At 43.5% G+C, this 20174-nt stretch overlaps 1 protein-coding gene across 1 annotated transcript in view; it reads right to left on the reverse strand.

The window, feature by feature from the left end:
- Positions 1-20174, reverse strand: part of DNAH9 (dynein axonemal heavy chain 9) — a 298166-nt gene that overhangs the window by 35321 nt on the left and 242671 nt on the right. Inside the window, exons 54-58 of the mRNA XM_057536174.1 lie at positions 16964-17104; positions 14604-14774; positions 12704-12826; positions 4872-5065; positions 2576-2724 (exon numbers count right to left, since the gene is read on the reverse strand). Coding sequence (XP_057392157.1) covers positions 2576-2724; positions 4872-5065; positions 12704-12826; positions 14604-14774; positions 16964-17104 — 778 coding nt within the window. The remainder of the gene's footprint in view (positions 1-2575; positions 2725-4871; positions 5066-12703; positions 12827-14603; positions 14775-16963; positions 17105-20174) is intronic.

A 20174-nucleotide genomic window follows, 5' to 3' on the forward strand; every position in this document is an offset into this window, starting at 1 on the left:
GGTTTCTGGCATGAGCAACTTGCTGAATGGTGGTGATATTTACCAAAAATGATAGAATAAAATTTCCAGAGATAAAGAGAGGTGTGACTCTCCCACTTGAAAAGGCAGGCTGAGTGCTGAGCAGGTGAATGAAAAAGACCCACACCTAAGTCAGCTCATGAAATGTCAGAACACAAGGTAGAAAGATGATCCTGAAGTTTCCAGGGAATAAAAATAGGTCACCAACAAAGAAACAAGGGAAGAATAGCACCCTACTAGCATATGGCCTCATATGAATAAAACTGAATTCTAGGAGACGACTGAGCAGTGTGGACACATTCTGAATAAAAATCATTTTGGACCTAGCAGACCTATCAAAAGAGTATGTGGGCAAAACTGAAGTCTTTTTAGACACCCAAGGATTCAGAAATTTTACTTCCCATGATTTTTTTCCTGATGACTTATGCTACCAAATCTAGGATGAAGCCAATTGGTTGGCAGTAATGGGAGCTAAATTCTTATTTTTCATATCCAGGAATAAATAGATACTGAAACTTGATAAATTCAGAAATAGCGATATAAATTATTAGTAGGAAATAGAGAAGCAATTGTCAGAAGGAATAAATTCAGAAATAGGCAAAACCCCAGTGCCTGGGAAGGGGGACTGGGTGTGGGAAGGGCTGGAGCTGAGAACTATTGCTTTTCATTTAAAATTCTTTATTATAGTATTTAAAAAATATGTTACTTGAACTTTTTAGGAGATTATAAAAATATACATTAAATTAGTGAATAAGATAATTCTCTTCCTTATACAGAACTCATCTATTCTTTAGAGCCAAACACCAGGCTCTAAATCTACACCCGGTGTAGATTCCTTTCATTACACGCAGAATAATAGACTGTTCATGGAGGTGTATTACCTGGTCTGGATTCTCATCCATAAAGACCTGGCTCTGTAAAAACCTGCTGAGTCTTTATTTAACTTTGCAACATGTGTAGTTTTGCTAGCTTTTTTTTTCCCCTTGGCCATGCCACGAGGCTTGAAGGATCTTAGTTCCCTGACCAGGGATTGAACCCGGGGCCACGGCAGTAAAAGCGTGGAGTCCTAACCACTGGACCGCCAGGGAACTCCCTAGTTTTGCTAGTTTTATAGTTTTGATTAGTCATCCATTTGCTCATCTCTTTATTTAACATATATTTTTAAAATGTATTTATTTACTTTTGCCTGCGTTGGGTCTTCGTTGCTGTGCGTGGGCTTTCACTAGTTGCACGAGCCAGGGCTACTCTTTGTTGTGGTGCACGGGCTTCTCATTGTGGTGGCTTCTCTTGTTGTGGAGCATGGGCTCTAGGCGTGCAGGCTTCAGTAGTTGTGGCACGTGGGCTCAGTAGTTGTGGCTCATGGGCTCTAGAGTGCAGGCTCAGTAGTTGTGGCACACGGGCTTAGTTGCTCCGTGGCATGTGGGATCTTCCCAGACCAGGGATGGAACCTGTGTCCCCTGCACTGGCAGGCGGATTCTTAACCACTGCGCCACCAGGGAAGTCCTATTTAATGTATTTATTTACTGAGTGCCTAGCATGTGAAAATACAGAGATAGGAACTTAAATACTACCTTGAAAAGGACATCTATTCCCAGAGCTCTCACTCTCACATGAAGACACCATAGTAGTCACTATACGATTACAATGTGATATATAGACAGAAGGGTACTCTAAGAGCACATGGGGAGGGGTACCCAGCACCTTGGAAATCAAGTAGGGCTTCCTAGAGGTGGTGACATTGAAACTGGTATCTGAAGGATGAGTAGAAGGTAGCCTGGTGAAGGGGATGCCAGAGGGGGAACAGAATGTTTGGGAGAATGGAATGGCTTCCATATAGAGTGAAAAAGAGGGGAGTAGGGAAATGTAGGCAGAATAAGGAGTGCCCAAAGATGCCCATGTTCTAAATCCCGGAATCTGTGAATATATGTGACTTTACAGGCAAAAGAGACTCTGCAGATGTGGTTAAAGACCTCCAGATGGGGAGACTACCCTGGGTTACCTGAGTGGGCCTGATATAGTCATAGGGCTCCTTATGAGGGAAAGGGGGAGATAGTATGCCCCATGTATGATTTCTGACCTCCAGAACTGTAAAATAATAGGTAGTGTTATTTTAAGCCTCTAAGTTTGTGATAATTTGCTACAGCAGCAATAGGAAACTAATAATGGAAAACAGGCTGGAGAGATAGGGAGGGGCTGGAGGATGAAGCTCCCTGTAAGCCATGTCAAGGTGCGTGGACTTCATCCTGAGGGCACCAGGAGCCTGTAAAAGGACTGGACTTGTTTTTCATAATAACTGCTCCAGTCACAGGAAGGGGAATGGGTGGGTGGGTGGTGGGACAAGGTCTCCTCATGAACCCGCTACCTTATATCCCAGAGCAGTCCTCCCTCTGTTCATGACCCCCTGGGGTTGGTTCAGCAACTACCCTGATTTCTGTATGGTTAGCAAATATCAAGCATTGCAAAATGAACCTTGAATCAGGAAAAGAGACGCTGACAGACGCAGAGTGACAGTGCATGGGGCTGGTGCAGCCTTGGCGCCATAATGAGGTTTTCTTACCTTGATTTTCCACATCCTTCAGTGGGTCCACCCCTGGAGACAGGATAAAAAACATGGGAGTGGCTGGTCCCAATTCTTCAAAAGAGGCTGCAAAGTCCAGGGCTCTTCCCACCATGTATTTGCTTCCTAACTTCTCCTCAATAAAATCTCTGCCAGGAAAAACAGAAGGTCCATGTGTGTATATCAGTCACAGAATAATAACATTGAGCAACAGAGGTCTAGAGAAATGGAAGGATGTGCTCAAGATCACGGCTTGGCAGTTACGGAGCTAGGACCAACGCCAAGCACTGCTTACTGATTAAGTCGACACTTACAACCTGTGCTGCTGGTGTGCACCTGCTCACCTAGATCAGGGCTCCTTCTGGATCCCCATCCGGCCAGGCCACCGCTGACTCCTCTGTGGAGCTGGGGTGTCCTGTTACACCACCACCGCCCAGCAGAAGACTGCCAGAAGCAACGCCGTCCGAAAGCTTGCAGACAGCTAAACCCTCCATGCATCATACCCCTGGGATCCTCCATCCCTATCCATGATTTAAGGCCCTCCAGGCTTCAAGTCCCTCACGTTCTATCATTCTCTGTGTTTCCTTTCACCTTACTCCACTTATCAATGTTCCTTTTCCTATGTCCCATTTCGGGCTAAACAAAACCTTGCAGTTGCATCCACTTTCTGACAATCCGGCCTAACTCTTGGCCTCAAAAGCTCCCGCAAGGACACTCTTTTCCCTGTACCCTTCTCAGCTGGGCTCCTTCTCAGGCCTGGGAGCTGGGATCACGGTCCTGCTCACGGATGACCATTACTTCTAAACCCTTTCTCTCCCACTCGTGTGGCTCCGCCGAGGCTCGTTTGCCCTGACCGTGCCGCCACGACCCCTGCACATCCATGTCGTCCACTGCCCCTTTGGTCCCTTTACTCATTCGCGCATCACCTGGACTCTGGCTCATGGACCGTCTCTCCACCAGCCTGAGCGATGCTAATGTGCATCCGTGTGGACAGTCCTCCAGGTTCTTAACAATCTTCAGTTCTTCCCCATGTGAGCCCCTCATTCCAAGGCCACATCCTCACCCTTGTGGTTACTAGGGAACTTTTTCTATGTGTGAAACCATACATGGAAACATCTCACTCTCTGACCAAAGCTTTCCATCCTTATAGTTCTTTTAGTAATTTATCCTTAGTTAACTTATTCTTTACCTGTATTGGTGCCACAAATGCAGGATTTTCAGTATCTTGGCCTCCCTGGTGTTTTTTTTTCTTTCTTTTTTTAATCATCCCCTTATTCTTGTCACTACAAGTCTTGTTCAATTCAGTGTAGGCTCCATGGCCTGTAACTTCTTTTTCTTTTTTTTTTTTTAAAAAACAACTTTCTTGAGGTACAATCGACATACCATAAAATTCACCAATTTTTAGTATACTATTCAATAATGTTTAATAAATTCACGGAATTGTAATCTTCATCATAATCCAGTTTTAGAGCATTTTAAGCCTGCAATAAGATTCTCCTGCCTATTTAGGGAATTCCTATTCCTACCCTCCAGCCCCAGGCAGCTGCTAATTCGCAGTCTCTGTAGACTGCATGGCCTGTGACTTCTAATCATTCTCTTGCCAGTACCACACACCTCCCTTCCCTAACTCTTATTCCATCAGGGATCCATGCTCTGAATCTACCCTAGGGCTGTTGGATGCAGCTGTAGAAAATCATCCAGTGGTGAAGGTTGGAGCCCTTACAAATGCAGGATCTCACTAGGTGGGCCCTCAATGCCGCTTGGAATTCTTTGAGTTTCCCTGGTCAGTCGTCTCCCATTTTTTCACAGATCCTATTTCAGATCTTTTGCACATTCCTCAAATCTCCAACCCTGCCACCTCCCCTTTCCCACAAACGCAGCGAGGATCTTGCTTCCTACTCCTCAGAGGGAGTGGAAGTCATGAGACAAAACCTTGCTCAATTTCCTGCCATGCTTTTACCACCTTTGCTACAGTCACACCCACCTCTCTCTCTCTTTTGTAACGAAAGGGGTGTTCTTCCTGCCAAGGATGATCTTTCCATCTGTCCTCTGGATCTCACATCTCTGCAACATTAGATGTGATCCGCATCCTTCCCAGTGCTGATACTGGTGAGCACCTCTTCCCAAATGGTCCACTTAGATATTAAGACAGTACATGGCAAACACAGAGCAACGGGCCTCATGGGAGTTTGGTTGTTGGTACAAAGGCTCCCATCATGATAAACTTGTGGCCTTTGTGCTCAGCCCTGCTGGTCTGGCCACACCCACCCTGGCTTCACCACCACCCTGCCCCTACCTCATGGCATAGGTCATCCGGTCGGGCCGCATGGCTCTCATCATGCAGAGGCGCTGCAGGCCTGTCTTGTGCTTCCACTCGTGGGGGAACTTCTCCTTCTCAGGACATTCTGATTCGACAAACTTTTTCCAGCCCTTGGCGGATCCCTCAATGTCCCGATCCAGATTATAGAATTCTTCCATTGATGAAAGTGCCTGAAAAATTTCAGGGAATCTTGCTCTGAAATGCAGTTTGTCCAGAAAGCTGTCATCTGCATTGTGCTGGGGGTTGTGGGGGGGGGGCAAGGTGGTATTATAGACATAATTCTGTCTCATTTATACTCTTTTCTGGAGTCTTGAATCTTCCCCCCGCCCTGGTAAACTCAAGGTAGAGGAAGGATTTTGATCAGCTTACCGTCCACAAACTGTTCCAATAATATGCAAGGTTTGGGAAATGATTAGCTGTGGAGACTGAGCAGCACCTCCCTTGAGGGTACTGCGTGGGAAGAGGGACAAGAAGGGATGCTGTGATTTTTCTGGTCATGGAGCCCGGACACCTGAAGTCAGTGACTCTTCTCTTTCATTCCCATACTCACTCTGCCAGCAACGCCTGTCAATTCCTCTCTCAAAATGTCTCTAGAATCACTGACTTTGTGTTAATGCCAACTCTAAAATTTCTGTGTCACTTGCTTCCCTAAGCATTAAATCCCAAGGCATAACATGTGAATCAAATCTCTTCATTTAGGGCTTCCCCCAAGTCCATCCAGCTAACCAGGTGGCCCATTTCTGCCCTCCTCTGTCCACACACATCTGCCCTCAGCCCTGGAAACGTGCCAGACGGTCTCCCAACTCGGTGCCTTGTTCACACTAGTTTCATCACGGGAGTGGTCCTGTTCTCCACCAAATTCCACTCCTTTCCTTTCCTGCACTGGTCATGATTGTTTGTCAAGGTTCTACAAGTTGTGAAAGTCCAGTCCAAAATCAGTCACGTCCTCCTCTCTAACCTGGAACGCACAGCCCTCCTACCCTTCTTTTGTGGACCACTTGGAACTACTCACAGAGCTGATATCTTTAATAAAAGTTGTGTGACTGCTGGTCGCTTTAAAGCCTTACCCCTCCCTCTTCCTCTTCGGCTCCACTCCAGGGCAAGCCGACAGGTAAGCCTGGGTGCTCCCTGCTTTGGTGCCGAAGGGAAGTTGTATCATGCAAGCCCCGCCCCACTCCCCAACGACAAGAACACCCCCAAGACACCTCCTTTCCGGGCTCTCTCAAGCCGATTTCAGACCGCCTGGGAGCTCCCCTGCCCTGCCCAGAAAGTCTCATTATGTGAGTAATAAACTCTTTCCTGCCTTCTAGTTATGCGCAAGGCGTCATCAGTCTGGACATGGGAACCGCATTTTGGGTGGGGTCCATCCTGTTTCTTCAGAGTGCCCACGTAAACGTTACTCACTTAGGCGGTCGCTTACCTGCAGCCTTTCTGTGGTCACTCAGCTCCACTTGTGTGTTTGATCTCTCTAATGAGATTAAAAGCTAGACTGTCTCCAAAGCACCTACTGCAGTGCCATGAATTTTAAGGAACCCTCCATTCTTGTTATGTGAAATCATTCATTCATTTGTTATTTATTGGATGCCTGCTACATGCCAGGTACTTGGGAATACAAATGTGAACCAAAAAAATACACTTGCCTTCGGGGAGCTTACAATCCTGAGAGAAAGAGATGAGGGAGGCCTTAGTGGGGATGTAGAATTCTGCTGGGCAGAGAGAGAGGTAGAGAGAAGGGCAGGGCATTTCATGGGGAAGGATCCACAGAGTCCAAGTCTGGAGTGGGGAGGGTATGGGGCATGGTAGAAGGCAGTGTGACTGTGGAGGACGGGTCTACAGGTGACAAGGGGGAGGTCAGGCTGGAGAAGGACACGTGCACTTGACCTGGGCTCGCCCAGCCTCTTCTCCCGTGTGGAGGAACACATGTCCAGTCCTTAAGTGCCCTTTCATATGGGCTCTGTGGCTTCCTGACTTCACCCTTAGCATGCAGAGCAGGAAACGCACCTGTCATTGTGCTGAGAAGTGGTGTGGAGTGGCACGGGGGATGGCGGAGGAGGCACCAGGAGACGAGAGCTCTGCTCTCGACGTCACCTCTTATGAGCCTCTTATGACGTGGAGCCCGTTTTTAAACCTTTGTGGGCTTTGACTTTTTCATTTGGAAAATAAGGCCAAGTAACCGTTGTCTGCATAGCTCATACTCTAATGTAGATACAAGTGCTTTGAAGACTATAAAGCCCCTCTTTGTGCTTTTTGGGGGCTCCTACAGTTATTGAATTGCAATTGCTGGTTTCCTTGTCTGGGACTCCCACAAGATTGTGAGTTCCCTGCGGGCAAGAGCTTTCTGAGCCATCTCTGTACGCCTCAGGCCTAGCAGGCTGCCTGGTGCTTAGGAAGTGCTCCATTAATAAAGTTTGACATCTGGGTGGCCAGTAGGAGGGCCCTTGACAGGCTGAGAAAAGCTGCAGCTGAGGTAATTATTTCTCTCTGTGCCAAGGACCAAACTTTCCTCTTCTTTCAGGCTGCCACTTCACCCCTCTTCCCAGCTTGCATCACCATTAACCCTCCTGCAGTCCCATTACCCTCCCCTGGTGTCACCACAAAACTGAGGAAATTACATGGTGATCAGGGCTCCCAGCTGCCATGGCTGGGTCTGAAACACGCTTTCTTGAAGCTCTGGGTTGAACACAGTTGCAATGTTTAATCTTCCAAATGAGGAAAAGGGGTTTCTAACCTTCTAATAAGCTAAATGGAAATGACTAATTAACCTAATTACACTGGACTGGGTAGCGAAGTGCAACTGTGTTAAATTGGCATTTGGAGAGGTAGCGAGGGGCCTTTTCAAAGGCTAACAATGCCCGGTACCGCAGATGAAATTCTTTAATGAAGAAGAGAACATGCTGACTGACCAAAAGCGATCAGCAAGGTAATGGCATTGTATGTCTTGCTTCTAAGATCCCTTGGTACTCTGAACTTACTTACAAAACAGAAATAGAGTCACAGATATAGAAAACAAACTTATGGTTACCAGGGGGAATGGGGGGGAGGGATAAATAGGGAGATTGGGATTGACATATACACACTACTGTATATAAAATAGATAACTAATAAGGACCTACTGTATAGCACAGGGAACTCTTCTCAATACTCTGTAATGACCTATATGGAAAAAGAATCTAAAAATGAGTGGATATATGTATATGTATAACTGATTCATTTTGCTATGCAGCAGAAACTAACATAATATTGTAAATCAACTATACTCCAATAAAAATTTTTTAAGTAAAAAAAAAAAAAAAAAAAGAGAGAACATGCCCATTACCTAAAAGTTTAACATTTGATGAGACTTTAAAAATCCTTACAGAGGGTACTAATAAAAGCAGGATTTGATCACAAAGATTTCATTCATCACCTGCTTATTAGATCTTCTGGGGAAACAGGGCAATCAATCTTCCTCATCAGACAGGGTGTTTTAAAAAATTTGTTTGGGCTTCCCTGGTGGCGCAGTGGTTGAGAGTCTGCCTGCCAATGCAGGGGACACGGGTTCGAGCCCTGGTCTGGGAAGATCCCACATGCCGCGGAGCAACTAGGCCCGTGAGCCACAATTACTGAGCCTGCGCATCTGGAGCCTGTGCTCCGCAACAAGAGAGGCCACGATAGTGAGAGGCCCGCGCACCGCGATGAAGAGTGGCCCCCACTTGCCGCAACTAGAGAGAGCCCTCGCACAGAAACGAAGACCCAACACAAGCCATAAATAAATAAACAAATAAATAAAAGTTAAAAAAAAATTTGTTTTATCATGTCCTGTTCAATTATACTTCCTTTGTTTCTTTAGGCTAAAAGCCAACTGAACACTTAAAAAGAGCGTTTGTCAGAGGGTGCACACTGCATTGTGTTTCACCTGCCCACATCCTGCACTGGGCTGGAGATGGATGGGGCTGGACATGGCTGCTCCGGTAACAAAACTCAGAGAGAAAGATAAAGCTTCACTCATTTGCAGAAGCCTTTGAACAGCCAGATGAGCTTAGACCGCAAAACAAAACCAAAAAGCAAAGTGAAGTAAAGCAAAGCAAAGCAAACCAAAGAGGAATGAAACCAAATTGCACCAAGTCGCTTTTGGAGTTGAGCTACGGAAAATGAAAGCAGTGAAGAGTGCTTTTGAATCACTTATTCTTTATGACTTTTGCTGCAGATGGCTTTGTGGGGTAACAGAGAGAAAGGCAACTGGACTGAGCCCAACTTGGCAACTCACAATTCCTCAAAGGTTTTCCTTCGATGGACAAATTCTATCAGGCACAGCCCATGTCAACCACAGCATATATACACCTTATAGGTGGGTAATTAATAATCATAACTGTGATAAGGTGAATTGTATGCCCCAGAAAGATATGTTGAAGAACTAGCCTCCCAGATTTCTGAATGTGACCTTATTTGGGAATAAATAGGCTCTTTGCAGGTGTGATCCAGTTAAGATGAGGTCAGGAGGGTGGGCTCTGATCCATTGTGACTGATGCTCTTATAAGAAGAGAAGAGACGCAAAGACACAGAGGGAAGATGGCCATGTAGGGATTGTGGAGACGGAGGCAGAGATCTGAGTGGTCCTGCCACAAACCAGGAGTGCCTGGGGCTGCCAGAAGCTGGAAGAGGCAAGAAAGGGTCCTCTGAGGCTCTGGAGGGAGCATAACCTGCCAACACCTTAATTTCAGACTTCTAGCCTCCAGAACTCTGGCAGAATAATGCTGTGTTTTTAAGCCACCCAGCTTGTGGCACTTTGTTATGGCCATTCTAGGAAACAAATACAACAGCCATAACCACAACCATAATCGGTTTCCATTTACTGAACATTTATGTGTCTGGCATAACAGATAAGGAAACAGAGATAACCTGTCAGAGGCCACACACACTCAAACTTGAACCTGAACCCAGGAATGTCTGACTCCAGAGCCTGGGTTAACTGGTCCATCTCCATCATTGCTCCAGTTCTGCAAATGGGCTCATTTAGAACTGCTTCCCAGAATTTATTTTCCATACGGGCATTAGACTCTGAGTCATTATTCTCAAGCTCTGGGGCCATACTTCCCAGCAGGTAGCCATTGGCCACATGTGAGTATTGAGCAAATGAAATGGGGCCAGTATGACTGAAGAACAGGATTTTTATTTGCATTTTATTTATTTATGTTTTTAAAAAAATTTAACACATTTATTCTTTTTTTGGTATAGTTGATTTTTTCCTTCATATTATTTATTTAGTTATTTGTTTATTTTTTTACAAATTTTAACACATTTATTCTTTTTTTGTTAATTTTAATTATTTTTAAATTTAAGTTTAGAAACTGGAACTTGCTTTAGTAATTGGAGAACTTTGAAGTATGTTTGAAACAACTTGGGTATATGAAGCAAATGTTTTAACTCTAAATTTTATAAAATCTAAATTCAAATCAAGTATTTCTGATGAAGATTTAGCATCTGAATTGATATGTGTTATAAGTGCAAAAAATACACACCAGAATTTAGACTTTTACAAAAATATAAAATATCTCACTTATAACTTTTGTGACAATTACATATTAAAATGATAATACTTTGGTTGTATTGGGTTAAGGAAAATATATTATTAACATTATTTCCATCAATTTCATTTTACATTTTTTTCATTTTGCATTTTTAATGTGGCTACTAGAAAAATTTAAATGACACATGTGACGTGCATTATATTTCTTTTGGACAGTGCTACTCTAGATTGCGTCTATTCATTCATATCTTATCTTATGTAGCCTAAAAAAGCTGATGGTTTTCCACACATATGCTCTGCACTTATTATAATTATTCTTAGGCATTTTATAACTTTGTGATTTTTGGTTGCTGTTGTGAATGGAGTTCCCCCTTGTTTCTTTCCCAACATATTATTCTCCTTCTCATTTGCCAGACTGGGTTCAGAATGACAAATGGAGTTAATATATAAAAAATCAAATCACACCTTTATTATTTAGATCAGGGATCAGAAAACTGTGGCCTGCAGGGACAATCTGGCCCACCATCTGTGTTTGTAAATAAAGTTTTATTGGAACTCAGCCATTTCCATTTGCTTACCTATGGTGTGTGACTTCGGCAGAGTTGAATAGTTGTGACAGAGTGTGGCCCTCAAAGCCTAGATATTTGCTATGTGACCCTGTGCAGAAAAAGTTTGATGACTCTTGATTTAGACATGGCCCTAAAGATGATTAAAAGAATAGCTACAGACTCTGAAAAAAAGTTAGAAAAACATTTTGGGCAATGGCAGCATTTCCCAAGATGACTCCTTTGAAGAGGACAGCACACACATAAATGATTAAGTGCCGGGGTTTTGTTATAAAGTAAATCAACTTGGATGGATCTCAAGGGAGTTACACTGAGTGATCAAGCCAGTCCGCAAAGGTTACATACTGTATAATTCCATGTATATAACATCCCTGAGATGACAAAATTATACAAGTGGAGTATAGATCAGTGGTTGCTAGGCATTAGGAATGGGGGAGGGAGGGGGCTGTTGTTTCTATAACAGCATGACATACACGCCAGACGGAGTTTTCTGGGTCTTGACTGTGGTGGTGATTACATGATAAATATGTGTGATAAAACTAAACACACACACACACGTGCATGAAAAACAGGTGTAATCAGAATAGAGTAGTGGATTGTATCCATGTCAGCTTCCTGGATGTGATATTGTGCTACAGGAAAGCTAGATGTGACCACTGGGGGGAATGGGGTACAAAGAATCTCTGTTATTTCTTATAATTGCACATGAATCATTGTCTCAAAAACTTTTAGTAAAAAGATAGAGAGACAATCATATTACTTCAGACTCAGACTTCCTTGTGCTACAGGACATGTAGGAAAGCCAGCAGACATGGAAGGTTATAAAGAGGATTCACTTTGTGCAGGTGGCTATCTTCACACGGCAACAGCACCTGCCGTGGGGCTCCTGCAGGTGGGGACTGGACCTCCTCCCACCTGGAGAGTGCGTCTAGACTCTGGGGCTGGTGGCCACCCGGTCCACGCTTACTGCTCAGCCCTGTGAATGCAGGCGTGGTCCCTACTGAAAGGAGCTCATAGCTTGTGATCTTTTCGATGTTCGTAGAATCCCAATGAAACTAAGCTGGATAACATGGAAGGAAGATGGACTTTGCCATCAGACAGACCAGAACTCAATTCCTGGATCTGCTACTTATAAGATGAATGATCTCACTTTTCTTACATGTTAAATGGGAAAAAGTAATACCTATTGCCCAGGTGAACATGAGAATAAAATAAGGTAGTGAATCTTTAAGGTGCTCAATAAATGTGAGCTATTATTAACCACTGAGAGCCCCAGGCTGGAACGCGTTCCTTGCTCTGAGGCCATCAGGACCCACGGGGAGATGGACGGCTGGCAGAGGCCTGGCATCTGTCCACTCTATGGAAATGCTTGCGCAGCATCTCCACACCAGCCCCGGCCTCACAGAGGAGCCCGCATTCCGGCCCTGAGCGCTGGCAGGTGGAAGGCAGCTCAGCTGAGTCAGAAACACTCACAGGGTCCTTCTGTTCCCTAACATCCTGGAGGCAGAGCCCACGCACAAGCACACGCACCTGCTCCTTCTCTGCAAAGCCTTCCCAGTAGGCCTGGGAAGGGGGAGTGCTGCCATGGGGTGCAGGCAAAGGGACGGACGCACCAATGTTTAACACAGCTCACGGTGAGCCCCCAAAGACAGCCCTGCTGGCTTCCTGGGGACAAGTGCCAGGAAAACACTCCAGGAGAGGAGAATGTGACTTTTTCCCTAGGGGCTGGTACTGACCTTGATGCCACCCCAGGCCTGATGCGAGAGGAACTCCACGGGACTGGTGACGCCTGTCTGCACTGGAGATCGAAGCAGGAAGTCCAACTCTGCTGCACTGACTTCCTGGTTCAGGAGGAGAATCTGCAATGTGGGAGGACAGTGCTGCATTTCTTTAGCTGGCGGCAGTCACGGGTCCCAGAGATCTTTGGGGTTGTCACTCAGTGTAACTAGTGCTACTTCTAACGCTAGAGCCTGCCCATCAATTTTGGTTGTTGAAAGAGGATGAAGTGGGAGAAAGTGTATATCTGTGCAAATCACCTCTGGGTGAATCTGACTTCACCCCAAATATCAGCATGAGTTAAATGCACACAGTGAATAACTGTATCTTGTTAAGCAAGGACTTCATGGATCAATCATAAATGCCATGAAGTACCTTCCTACAATCTCACAGAGAAGATGACACATGCAAATGACATGATTTGAGGAGACTGTCAAAGTAACGGATGAACATATGCAAAATAGAAGTGCACATGTGAATCAATACTGCTAATGGCATTGCAGAATGGGGGAGCGGCCAGTAAGCAGGGGTGGGGGATGAATTTGGCTAAACTTTCTCTAAGTGGTCCTGAATTGGGTTTTAGAGATGCTAAGCGATGGGAAGATTTAGACAGGACTTCCGTGGGGCGGGGGCAGTGGAAAGTGCAGAGGCTTGGGAGGGAATCAGTGCGGTGCGTTGGGCGGGTGGTGCAAAGCACTCGGCTGGGTTAGAACTAAAAATTCACGCTGAGAGGCGCTCAGGAAATTGTTCTGCCCCTTTCAGATGGCATTCTCCGCCGAAAAGTTACAGATGGGAATACTCACGAAGAAAAAATAATTTGGTTAGTTTGAGGAAAAGTCTTTTAAGGAGAAAACAGGCTAGAAATAGCAGGTGAGGTGAAGAAGCCCTTGTAAAACGAGGTTGAAATATTTATGAGGGGAGTGGAGTGAGAGCTGGGGGTGGAAGCTCCTTAGGGTTTGGGGTGAATGAGTGGCAGGAGGGAAATTTGTCTGTGCTGGGGCTCAAGTTCCTTCTGTGATGGCCAAGCTGTCGTCTGGGCTGCAGAGGGGAACACAGAGGGTGAGAGGGATAAGCCACACTAACATCCCCCCGTGAAGTTAGGCTTCGGAACGTGCAAACAGAGTCAGCGCAGGAGTGATTATAGAATATCTGACTTTTAGAATTGGAAGAGACCTACAGGATAATCTGGTCTGTGCTTCTAATTTATATACAATAAAAAAAAAATCCCAATCCTAAATGATTAGAGAGATAGATGCAAGGAAATAAATTTCCATGGTTTTTTGATGTTGAGAATAAGCAGCAGGCAAGGGTTTCTTATTAACACTGGAAGCCCCGATGCTCCCAAGCCCTTGAGAGCCAGCGTTCTTAAGGAGTTTTCTAAGGCCAAGGCTGCTATGGCTATAGAAGGACATTTGCAACTTCTTATTCTGGGGGAAGGTTTGGACGTTAAACTTGCAACCTTAAAGGTAAATAAATAATTAGGGATACTCTAACATAAAGTTCTTACTGCATCTCAAAAAGTATCTAGTTATTAGTATGGCCATTCAGTTTCATCCTCAGTGTTAGTTGGGATTGATTGGTAGTGGCTGCTGGAGGGCTCTGTTGAGGAGGATCTTAGGTCATCCAGGATCACCAAGAAAAAGTAAAATGGTTAATTAAGCATGTCTGCCATGAGTGGGACAATGGTGGGGGCAGCATGTGTGCACCATATTGGACCTTCCTGTCTGATGCCTCTGCTTAGAGCACAAAAGTCTTCACAGACAATGGAAACTGATGTTAAGAGAAGAAAGTTTCTTTACACCTGCTGGTTGGGCATATACAGTGACCTGTTTTCTGGAAATTTCTTCAATCCACTTTTACCTGAAAGGTGAGCTGGGAAAGGTAGGTCAGCTTATCACACTCAAAGAGCCCACGGGTGGTGTACTGGTACATAGAGAAGGTGATGCTGTCTATTAGATTGGCCACCCGTTCCTTGAGGCTCTCATCAGGAGCAGCCTTCTCCACAGCCTTCTGGAAGACGATGTTGAAGGCCTGGGGACAGGAGGTAGGACACTGGTAATTTACACAGCTCTGTGTACGTAGCTAGTAGTACTACCTGTGATGAGTATTACGATTTGCCAGCCACAGAAATGTTTTCCCAGCATTATCTGCCAAGAAGGTACAGTGGCAACAAGAAAACTCTTGTCTTAGTTTGCTAAGCTCGTCTTAATTTGCTCATATAAATTATTACGTTGTCACGAAGTGGGCAAAGCTATGGGGCATATAGAGAAGAGCCGACAGTTTTGGTCAGTGAAAACTAAATGTTCAGTGGCCAAAATAATTAAATTAAATCCAATAAGTTTTGTTGGAAAGTAAACACAGTCAATGATTACCAGTTAGGATGGATGATTCTATCCTCTAGATCAGCTGTCCCCAACATTTTTGGCACCAGAGACCAGCTTCGTGGAAGACGGTTTTTCCCCAGATGGGGGGTGGGGGGGTCGGGGGTGGTTCAGGCGGTAATGCGAGCCATGGGGAGCGGCAGATGAAGCTTTGCTTGCTCACCCGCCCCTCACCTCCTGCTGTGCGGCCTGGTTCCTAACAGGCCTCAGACCAGGGGGTTGGGGATCTCTGCATCTAGATTATAAAATTCCTGATGGTAGAATCAATATCATGTACAACTTTGCTGTCTAGAAGAGACCCTTGTACATAATAGGCACTCAGAATATTTTCAATTAATTACTTTTCCTTTTGGTAATGATCAGAACATCAGGTGTTCCTTGTTTTTCTTTCTAGTAATTCTGCATCGTTTGGTGAGTGCACTTACATGTGCTTTTTTCTTATGGACCCTTGCTGCAATGGTGGGAGCACAGCCTGCTTTGGTTACATCTTCTGAACTATACATTATGGGTATAATATGAAATAAAAATCATATGAATCAATTTTCCATTGTTTTAAACTTAGATATAGACTATAAAAAATTAATATTAGGAATGTTGCACTTTGAATGTGATATGAATAGAATGAATCATTAAAGAAAATAAAAATCAAGATATAATTGGGTCTTTTCAATTTTTGGCTATGCAGGTTTCTAGTCTTCTTGGGTTTTTTTGTTTGTTTTTTGTTTTCTTTTGTTTTGTTTTGAACACATATTTTCATGTGCTTCATCTAATTTCCTTTTTTCAGAAAGAGTCACTGGGGTAGATTTCAACTACTCTCAGAACTATGGAAGTGATCCTGTAGTTATTAGGCTTATCATGCTAACTTTTATACTGTTTTAAAATGTTTTATAATTCTTTCATATGGGGCTTTGACCTGAATATAATGCCAAGTATTGGATTTCATTTATAAACATAAAATATTACAAACACAGTTCACTTAATCTGCAGAGACTCTGAGTTGAGGGAAGGGGATTGGGACAGGATGGAATGCCACCTCCAACTGAATGAGTTCCAGGTAGTGGAGGCCCTCATCTCATCCCCACACCCTGGCCTCCATATGGCAGCTGAGCTTCACAGAATGAGGTGTGTGCTCTGAATGTGTGTGTGTATGTGTGTCCTCTCTGTTTGTTGGGTTAAACCAGAGAAGTTGTTCAGAAATGCTCCACCACCCCCTAAGGCCTCTTCAGTTGTGGTCTTTTGGTGAATGCCTTAGGGGAGAAAGATACACTTTCAGAGATGTACTTAAAATTTATAGGTCTTTATTTTTTCATAAGTAAGATAAGCTTAGTCAGCGCTTACAATTTGCTAACCTCTTTGGTTTTAGAAATATTTCAGCAACCATAAAGCAGTAGCTTTGAGGATATTAGGGTAATAAGGAAAGTAATTTAAAGTTGGACTATTATCATGGGCTGCTTTGGTTTTAACTGATAAAAATGACATGCACACTTGATCATCCCGATTAGATTTTAAGCTCTGTGGGGCAGGGGTCACTTCTCACGTTTCTTGGTATCCTCTTCCACACTTTCAGTAAGCATAGTTCTTGCTGTAATATATGCACTTAGTGAGTGAGGCCAAGACCTGCTGTGGTCTCTCCTGCTGTTCTAGCCACATAACCAATGAGTCATGAAAGACCCAATTAAAGAGACGAGGACTGTAAGGCAATGTAGCTGCTCTCCTGGACTTGATCTTAAAGAGCTGCCACAGCTAATGAAACACATGGATAAGCCCTCATGGAGAGCTGCACTGGCTGTATTACACTGCTGAATTATGACTATTCAGAAAATTCCAGGTGTAAGTCACCTTGAGAGAAAACTGGTACATCGGGTGGATCCTGCCGAGGTCATTCATGATGAAGTAGAGCAGAGAGGCCCGGGCAGCTGCCGGTCGATAGTGTTCCCGGGCCTTGTTGATTTTCACCTCCGTCACCTGGGCCTCCTGCACCTGTTAGAAAAATCAATAGTGGTCCATTGTTCAAACCAACCAGGGCTACTTGAGAATCAGCGTGGCCTCTCTGTGTAAGCACACTGTGTCTGTGTGTGCGGTGGGTGGACCGGGATGGGGGTAGAAGCTAGAGGGTAGGAAGCTGCCATGGTTGTCCTTAACCGAGCTTGAGTGAGGAAGAGATGACACACTCCAAGTCCTTCACAAGGTGAAAGTGTCAGCCCCTCCAGTGGGGACATGTGGGAGATACACACACACACACACACACACACACACACACACACAACTTGAAAAATAAGCCAGAATTCTAGGCAATGGAATCCAGTAAAAGCAGCATAATCTAATTTTCTGTTTTCTTAATTTTTATGAGTTAATATGTAAATTCACAAAGAAGATCTCTTTCAATGGAGGTCTATTTTCAGAAAATTTATCAGAGGTAAAAATGAGAAAAGAGACCTAAGCATCAGAGAGGGATTCTGTAAGAACATGCTATTAAATGCAACCTCAGTATGACCTGTCTTATGCTCCAGCATAGAGTGAAACTACTGATAATTCATGAGAGTCCTGCAGGAAAAAACAATGATCCCTACTGAAGATGAGCTCTCAATAAACAGTAACAAACTTCAGGAGGAAGTGTTACCAAAGGGGACAATTAGAAGACCCCCTACCTCCCCCCCAAAAAAAAAATCCCAGAAAGATTAGCATCCCAAGAACTGAAGATGATTGAACTACCTACCATTAACTAATTGTGTTTAAAAGCAGTAGAGATAAAAGAAAGCATAAAATCAGGACATTATAAAAAAGAACAGACATTATCTGAAAAAGAACTAACTAGAACTTCTAAAAACAAGAATACAGTCATTAAAATGGAAAACTCAGTGCACTGGTTAAATAATGGACTTGAGTTGAAAGAAAATAAGCAAACTAAAAGATAAATCTGAGGAAATTGTTACACAAGTAGTTCAGAGAGAAATAAAGATGGAAAATATGTAAAAGAGGTTGAGACTTGGCAGATAAAATGAAAAGATTTAAAATACATCTTAAAAAAAAGAAAAAAAATACGTCTAACAGAAATGAGTAGAGAAGAGAGAGAGAGGGGCAATATTTGAGCTATAATAGTTAAGAAGTTTCCAAAATTGATTAAAGACCAGAGGTTTTACTTTGAAGAAGCAGTCAATGTCAAAAACAGCTTACTATCCACAGGCCACTGAAGAAGTAATTATTTGTTTCCATCAGAAGAAAACTGAATCCAAAAGGAATAAATGAGATGCAAGAATTCCTTAAATATACAGTCAATCTAAATAACAAAGACTACTGGGGACTTCCCTTGTGGTTCAGGGTTAAGACTCCACGCTTCCACTACAGGGGGCACAGGTTGGATCCCTGGTGAGGGAACTAAGATCCCACATGCCCTGTGGTGCGGCCCAGAAAAATATATTATAAAAAAATAACAAAGACTATAAAAAACATGATCAGTTTGGAAGTAGTAGATAAAAGCAAGGTGGAACTAAAGTGTTATGAAACAGTAACAGAAGATGGAAAAAATGACCAAGTATTCTAACGTCCTAATATTGTTTTGGAAGAGGCTAGATATAGTGCTTAATTTTAGACTTTGTTAAGTCAATACATATATTGTTATCACATATAAAATGAAATATATTTCTCATATATAAATGAAACAAGGTTAATTAATAAAATAGAGTAAATAACTTTAAAATCAGCAAAGGATAAAAGAGGATGATAAAGAAAAATCAAGAAAGGAGAAAAAATAAACAAAAAGCATGGTTAAAAGAAAGTACAAATTAAGATAGTAGAAAGAAATCCAACTATATCAGTAATGTTAGTAAATGTAAATTGGTTAAATACAGTAGTTAAAAGACAAAGATTCTCAGGATGGAGTGGAATGGAATAAAAATCACATGATTGCTCAGATTGGTGTTATCACAGATTCATACTGTTCATGCTCACCTGGGTCCTTAATGCTGTCCATTAATCTATGTCCTTAGTCAACTCTCATTCCCATCTCCCACAACAACTATTGTAAACCTTCACTCCTCTCCCCAAGCACCCTACCTCACCACCATCCCCTCATTCTAAGCAGATGACCATGACTATGACTCATGCTTTCACAGATTGTATAGGGACCATCAGGAAGGGGTTTCCTTAATTCTGCCTTTCCTCCCACTCCCTTAATTTTCTGACCCCCCGACCCCATTGCTCACATTGACCTACGGACCATTTGTAGATTCATGTTTGCCCCCTCTCCCCCATTATATTGGAATTAACTCTCCATATTTCTAAAGATAAGCTCTTCATCAGTGACCTGAATTACATTTCCCCTGATTTCTTATGTACCCCATTGTATTAATCATTACTTCTCATTTCTGTACATTCAACTCTTCTTCTCAATGGCTCCTTTTCCTTTACAATCCATGCATCCTCCAATGTCCAGCTAGGATCTTAGCATGCTCAGTCTCTGCCATCTTGGAGAAAAATCCTCCAAGGATGCTATGTCCTCCTTAAGTTACAATCCTTTTTCTCTCTACCATTTTATAGTCTGGCTTCTTTAAAGAGTTGTCTATACTCACTTCCCCTTTCTCAACTCCCATTTACTCTCATTCTAAGGCAGTCTGGCTTCTGCTTCCACTACTTCATGGAAACCATTCTCCTCAAGATTACTCATAACTCCTTTTTGCAAAATTCAGTGGATACATCTCAGCTGTATCTTATTTGCGTTTTCAGCATCATTTGACACCACTGACATCCCTTCCTGAAATGCTTTCTTTCATAATGCCTTATTTACCTGCTTTTCCTCCCATCTCTGCTCTATTCCATGCTTTCCATCTTCTGTACTTGTCTTGAAATGTATTAATATCCCTCAGTGCTCTACTCCCAGTCTTATCACTGCACACACATCTCCCAGGTGACTTCATCCACTCCTAAAGTTTCAACAATCAACTACTCGCTAAAAAGTCTCGGCACTCTATCACCAGCCAAGATCACATATCCCCAAACCCATGGGATGTTCCCATGTGCATGGCCCAGAGGCATTTCAAACTCAACATGACAT

Source organism: Balaenoptera acutorostrata, chromosome 20 (genome assembly GCF_949987535.1).
Source record: "Balaenoptera acutorostrata chromosome 20, mBalAcu1.1, whole genome shotgun sequence".
Lineage (NCBI taxonomy): Eukaryota > Metazoa > Chordata > Mammalia > Artiodactyla > Balaenopteridae > Balaenoptera > Balaenoptera acutorostrata.